Source organism: Vitis riparia, chromosome 2 (assembly GCF_004353265.1).
Source record: "Vitis riparia cultivar Riparia Gloire de Montpellier isolate 1030 chromosome 2, EGFV_Vit.rip_1.0, whole genome shotgun sequence".
In the NCBI taxonomy this organism is placed as follows: domain Eukaryota; kingdom Viridiplantae; phylum Streptophyta; class Magnoliopsida; order Vitales; family Vitaceae; genus Vitis; species Vitis riparia.
In genome coordinates, this window is record NC_048432.1 from 17,775,944 (window position 1) to 17,782,460 (window position 6,517).

At 37.3% G+C, this 6,517-nt stretch overlaps 1 protein-coding gene across 2 annotated transcripts; it reads left to right on the top strand.

Annotated features, from left to right (window-relative positions):
* Window positions 1-236: 236 nt before the first annotated feature.
* LOC117904541 lies at window positions 237-5,199 on the top strand. Of its 2 annotated transcripts, none has more exons than XM_034817210.1 (8): window positions 237-531; window positions 868-2,058; window positions 2,218-2,308; window positions 2,489-2,646; window positions 2,746-2,797; window positions 3,907-3,986; window positions 4,086-4,179; window positions 4,326-5,199. In XM_034817210.1, the coding sequence occupies exons 2-8, from the start codon at window positions 895-897 to the stop codon at window positions 4,862-4,864; spliced, it is 2,178 nt and encodes a 725-aa protein (XP_034673101.1). In that variant the 5' UTR covers window positions 237-531; window positions 868-894; the 3' UTR covers window positions 4,865-5,199. The 2 variants fall into 2 exon arrangements, with proteins under 2 accessions (XP_034673101.1, XP_034673108.1); XM_034817217.1 differs by lacking the exon at window positions 237-531 and adding an exon at window positions 556-751.
* Window positions 5,200-6,517: the final 1,318 nt, after the last annotated feature.

Genomic DNA, 6,517 nt, shown 5'->3' on the forward strand with positions numbered 1-6,517 from the left:
GAAATATATATATTTTAAATCCAAATTAAATTCCAAAGTATTGAATATGTTGGACAAATATTTGGACAACTAAATAATTTTTTTTCCATAAATTATCTATTTTAAATGATTTATACAATTTTCGCCGTTAGCGCCGTCACACCGTTACTCTCAACGGGCCGAACACTCCGCGGGGTAAAACCGTAAATTGGGTATTAGAGTCCAAACGAAGACGAGAACAATTTCTGTGATTTTCACGAGAGAGAGAGAGAGAGAGGGCCTTCCCCTTCTTCGGACCTTCCCTGACATGTACCCGATTTCTAGGCATTTCTTTGCACTTTTTGTTTTTCTCTTCTTAATTATCCCAAAGGGCAAAAAGTTTTCTTATTTTTAATTCATTGTTATTATTATTTAAAAATAAATAAAAATTTTCAAGTGTTCTTTTGGTGTACGAAGTGGGCACTTCGGTGCAGAGGCGTTTGGTGAACCTGAAAATTTCCGATGTGGGTGAGTCCATTTCTTGGCTTTGACCAGAATTTGTTGCAAACCCAGGTGAGAGAGATGCCCTTGGTTCCTCCCCTTTTGTTGTAATTTTGATTTGTTGAATCATTTGGGCGTTTTGTGCGATAATCTGTTTTGATTTCAGTGAAATCTGTTTTACTAGATGTTTAATGGGTTTGGATCTTCTTTGTGTGCTGAATAGTGGGTGTCTGTTGTTTTGTTGTAAGATCGATGTTGGGTGCTTCTGTTTTTGGATTTTGTGGATTTAATGGTTGGTTGATTTTGAAATATGGATTCTTTTTTGTTTGGATAAGGAAGTGTTTTTACTCGTTGATTGAAAATTTTGTAAAATACTTAGGGTTTGAATATGGTATTTTTGTGTGGCAGGATCTCGTGGACTGAACCTAGCAAATCATGGGGAGTAGCAGTGAGGAAGAAGGAGATCGATTTTTTGATACGCGGGAGGAGTTTTCTGATTCGGCATCAGATGGCTCCGTGGATTTTAGGTCTAGTAATGGCGTTGTCGATGGCGATTCAGATAGTTTTGGGTATGGTTTGTGGATTAAGAACCCACAGAGTGTTAATGAGCGTCGTGATAAGTTCCTCAAATGGATGAATTTAGACATGGATCAAAATCGGATTACAAGCGAAGAGTCAGAGTCAGGAGATGTATGTTGTGACAAGATCAAAATTGAGACTGATAGAGCTACAGAAAACAGTGGGGCTGTGCTGCGGAATTCTGTTTCTGAAGACAGGGTTTCATCAATTCAATGCTCAATGAGTTTCCGGTCTAATGGTGAGGAATTGTTGGAAGGTGGTATTAGGAAGGATAATTTACCGTGTAAAATCAAGAATTTGGATGATGGAACTGAATTTGTGGTGGATAAATTGGGTGGCAATGGAATGCATGGGAAACCAAGAAAAGTAGGTTCCAACCGAGTGGTTTCTATGGAAGAATTTCAAAGAACAATTGGGTTGTCTCCTTTGGTTCAGCAACACTTGCAGAGAGAAGTGGAGGAGGTTAGCAATTCAGTGGATATGAAAAAGAAAGTGAAGAGAGGTTGGTTAAGGAGATTAGGTGCTGTGGCATGTGTTCGGGATAGGCAAGGGGAAGCTGGTTCCACTCATGCAACAGTGGGGGCAAAAACTCGGAGAGTTCGTGTTCATCCGTATAGGAAGCGGTCTAAGGAATTATCTTCTCTTTATAAAGGTCGAGAATTTGCTGCACACAGAGGCCCAATTTTGACAATGAAATTCAGCCTTGATGGGCATTACCTGGCTAGTGGTGGGGAAGATGGCATTGTGCGGGTGTGGAAGATAATTGAGGATGAGAGTTCGAAGGAAGTTGACATTCAAGACATTGATCCTTCATCTGTGTACTTCACTGTGAATGATTCAGAATTAACTCCTCTTGATGTGGATAAGGAGAAAAGGGGTAAGAAGAAGAGACTGAAGAGGTCATCAGATTCTACTTGCGTCATTATCCCACCAAAGGTCTTTCGAATATTGGAGGAACCACTGCATGAGTTCCAGGGACACAGTGGTGATATCTTGGATCTCTCATGGTCTAAGAAAGGGGTCAGTATTATAAGGAAGCTCCCATGTTCTCTGGGATTTTCACCTTTGTTAGATAGAACTTCAATTGTTTTCCTGGATTTTGAATGAATAAAGCTTCATTTTTATCATTTCATGGTCTTCAGGGTAATTAATGTTTGCGTTATCTTTTACTTGCTGTAGTATCTGCTGTCATCCTCTACTGATAAAACCGTTCGCCTGTGGCAAGTGGGTCAGGAGCAATGCCTCAGAGTTTTCTACCATAATGATTATGGTGAGCTGTTGGCTGCTTCTTTATGTTTCTTTATAACAAGCATAAGATCAATAATTTGTTTGATGTTGGTTTGTCCATTTGGTGTTATGTTTGATGTTATCTCAATCCTTTTTCTCATTTGATTTATAATTGTCTCACATCAGTTCTTTTGTCTTTTGGTTACTGCTATTATTGAGGCAGTGACTTGTGTAGATTTCAATCCTGTGGATGATAATTACTTCATCAGTGGTTCAATAGATGGAAAAGTTCGCATCTGGGAAGTTCATCGCCATAAAGTTGTTGATTGGACTGATATTAGAGATATAGTCACTGCTGTTTGTTATCGCCCTGATGGGAAGGTTCAGTGATTTTTTCATGCTCTTAGCTTCTTTGTATGAACAATTGTCTTGAAAATTTTTGATGGACTTCTTAAAGAATCTCGTGTTTGATTCTTGCAGGGAGGAATTGTAGGCTCCATGGTTGGCAACTGCTGTTTTTATGATATCATAGGTATGCATTTATGTATGTATATGAGGTAGAACCAACTTTTTTCTTTGAGGTATCTTCCAGCTGTTATTTAGAAGTCAAATTAGTGGACATTGTGGACTTCAGGAATGCTGATACTTTTATGCTTCTTGGTTAATACTGGTGCTGTATATAATACTTTTGAAAAATAGATTATATTTCATGCTTATTGCTTTTATTCATGGTGGGTAGCGTGGTGATAGCTTGCTAAGTTTCTATGTGTAGTAAGCATACAAATCCTTTTTATGCTTATTTTCCTATTTCCTTTGCATGTTGGAGTTGGGATAAGCTAGTAACATTTCATTTTGTAATTGCTTTTACTCTGAAAGTTGAAATGCTGTTTATTGTTACTGAAAGGATTTGAAATTTTGCATGAGGAAAAAAATAAGACATAATTAGATAAAAGTAAGTTTGATTGCATGTCCCATACCCATGGATCAAATTTGAGAAAATGGTGCTAATTGCTGTTCATTTTCATAGTTTGTTTAACTTTTGTTGTCAAACTAGCTAAATGGTCCCAATGATCAGCTCTGAGTCGGGCCTATGATGATTGTATCATTGACATTTATTTTGAATAGTTCCATCAAAAAGGTTTTGGTGAGGAAATTTAGAAACATCCAACAGGCCAAGGAGAAACCAACAAAAATATTTACGTCATTGTTGGTGATGATCCAACATTTGTGCACCACTTTATCTGAACTTGGAAGGATGAACCATTTGACATTCGATCAACTTAATTGTGCTTTAAACTCTCCTGCCTGGTCTGTTTCTTGTGGTTGAGATTAATAGAGTTGGTAGGATTATTTCTGTACTTCATTGCAGAATGCCAAATGCTACTTATTTGATGTGATTTATCAATCCTGCCTATTATGTTCATGCAAAAGTTGTGACTCATAAATTCCATGCAAGTGTCCAGTTTATGTGGCTAGTAGCTTTGGTCTTTCATTTCCCTTATTCTATGAACCCCACAGGGGAAGATTTTACCTTTATTTATTTATTTTTTTTCGGTTGATTAATTTTTTTGTGCCGGAACAATATGGAGAAAATTGCTCGGTTGAAGGTTGAACTAACCATTGATGTTTTGTATGGATCAGATAACCGCTTGCAAGTGGATGCCCAAATATACTTACAGGGCAAAAAGAAGTTACCGGGCAAAAGGATAACTGGATTTCAGGTGGCAATCTCTTATCCACTCCTTTTATCAGACAACTCGTTTCATCTCAATTAGTTGATTTCCTGGCAAGAACTTACCCATCTTGTATTGACTCTATAGTTTTCCCCGAGCGACCCAACCAAAGTAATGGTCGCTTCTGCTGATTCATTAGTCAGAATACTTTGTGGTGCTGATGTTATCTGCAAATTCAGGGGTGGGTGTTTATTCTTTTATCTTGATTCTTCTTTCTCCCCACTTAAAAAGATGGTCTCGTTGTTAGGGTCTACACTCTTGAACCCTATCCAACAATTCTATGTAGTACTCAGTGATTGATCTCTTTTTTTTTTTTTCAATTGTCAGGTGTTCGTAATGTAGGAAGTCACACATCCACATCCTTCACTGCAGACGGGAAACATATTGTTTCAGCAAGTGAGGATTCTAATGTCCACCTCTGGGACTACAATAACCAGGACAGGGCTTCTTCCCAAGCAAAGGATATTTGGTCTTGTGAGAGTTTCTTGTCCCACAATGCAACGATTGCTATACCCTGGTGTGGCATGAAAACCACCACAGAAACATGTCCGTCCCCAACATTGACCACAAGTCTTCCTGGATTTGAAAATGGGCAGGAAATGGCATCTTCCCCTGATTGTTTCTCTGCTGCCCGTGAGTTTTTGTTAGAGTCTTTGCCAAGGGGTTCTGCAACTTGGCCAGAGGAGAAACTTCCAGACTCAAGTCCATTTTCACCTTCAATGCGTAGATCAGAGTACAAGTTTTTGAAGAGCGCTTGTCAAAACACAGCCAGCTCCCCTCACACATGGGGTCTTGTGATCGTCACTGCAGGCTGGGATGGATGGATCAGAACATTCCACAATTATGGGTTACCTCACCGTCTTTGAATCCTTGCAGTTCAGTAAAATCAACAAGGCTGATTTTTGGTTGTTTGGCATCTCAACGACAACTACCATGGTTGAATCTCATTGAGAGGCCCTGTTTATTATACAAGCAAATGTGTAGTTACTTGTAGATTAGACTCATACCAGAAAAGAAGAAAAAGGGTTAAATCTCAATCCTGAACCCTTCATAGATAAGCAAGTGTATCCAAATAGGTGATCTGATGTTACCGCAAATCGCCCGGCTCTTAACTAGTAGCTGGGGTTTGCTTCTGTATTGGATTCCAATATTCATGTCATTTATATGATTCTTTGATTTGTTATTCAGCAGATTTTATGCACTTTCTGACCAAAAAAATACAGAGAGGCTCTTATGTTGCTGCTCCCATTTGAAGTCTTTTATCAGTACTGAAATTTTGATATAGTTGTAGGAGTCAAAAAATTCTCCAATAAGGTGGATAAAGAGTAGATGTGGATGAAGTCCCTTCTGTTTTCTTCTTCTATTCATTGTCAGAATGAACTTACCTGTTCAATAGACGTGTATATAGAAAGTTGACAAATTGACATGAACAATGTCTTTCTGAATGATGATCTTCAAGAAAAGAATTGGTATTCATGGCTCAACCCCCAGGGATTTGTAGATTCTACTAAACCAACACTTGTTCGTTGACTGCATAAAGCATTGTATGAAGTCGTCTTTTGAATAGATTTGAAAATAATTTTCTTTTACCGTATTTTATAGAATATTTTCTAAAAATAATTTTTTTGTTTGTTTTTTTAAATATCTACTCTAACATGTCCATGAACAAGAACAAGGATCATAAATTAGAGAAATTGGCTGGCCTACTGGACTGGACAGGTCATCTATGTAAAAGGAGGCCCGCATCAGTTTTGATGGCCCATGTGAGTTGTATATTGGGCCCATGGGTCCCAAATCATTACTGATGACAAGGACGGTTTTGTGGGCCCCACTGGCCTACCTCTGGATCCATTAATGATTCATCTTGATGCAACCTGATTGCCAAGTTAACGATGGTGATTTACTGTGGTCTCTAAGAATGATCTACCTCAGATGTAGTTCAACAAAAATCCGTTAAATACAGGTACAAGTACAAACACCACACAAGGACATGTGCAGACCACGTGTTTACATGTAATGATACCCTACCAGTTCCACTCTCATCAGTTTCCGTTTCATCGTGGGCCCTGTTTCTCTTTATTTATTTATTTAATTTTGTACATCATAATATTAATATTATAAAATTTTATTAAATATAAAAAAATTATGCATAAATTAAATTAAGAGCTTTTATAAATCAAATAGTGTTGATCTATACATTAAATACATATTTTAGTTTCTTTAGCATAATAATTTTGCAAATTAAGAACAAATATATAATTTTTTTAATTAAATATTTTTATAAATTAAATAAATTTATACATTAGATAATAGGGAGAATTAAGTTTTACACCCACTTGGGCTTGAAATTTGGCCTAAGATCCTCACATCCTTTGTATTTAAGCCTATAACTGAGTGAAAATTACTTTACAAAATTTCTTAAAATGCCCTTCAACCTAAAAAAAGAAAAAGAAAACAACTAACTTCCCACTATTTCATTCTCTTTTTCCCTCTCTCATCATTCACCTTATCTTTCTTTC

Coding starts and splice junctions, on each gene's coding strand:
- LOC117904541 (XM_034817210.1), top strand. CDS start 895: ATGGGGAGTAGCAGTGAGGAAGAAGGAGATCGATTTTTTGATACGCGG. Junction 2,309..2,488: donor TTTCTACCATAATGATTATG/GTGAGCTGTTGG, acceptor TTATTGAGGCAG/TGACTTGTGTAGATTTCAAT. Junction 2,647..2,745: donor GTTATCGCCCTGATGGGAAG/GTTCAGTGATTT, acceptor TGATTCTTGCAG/GGAGGAATTGTAGGCTCCAT.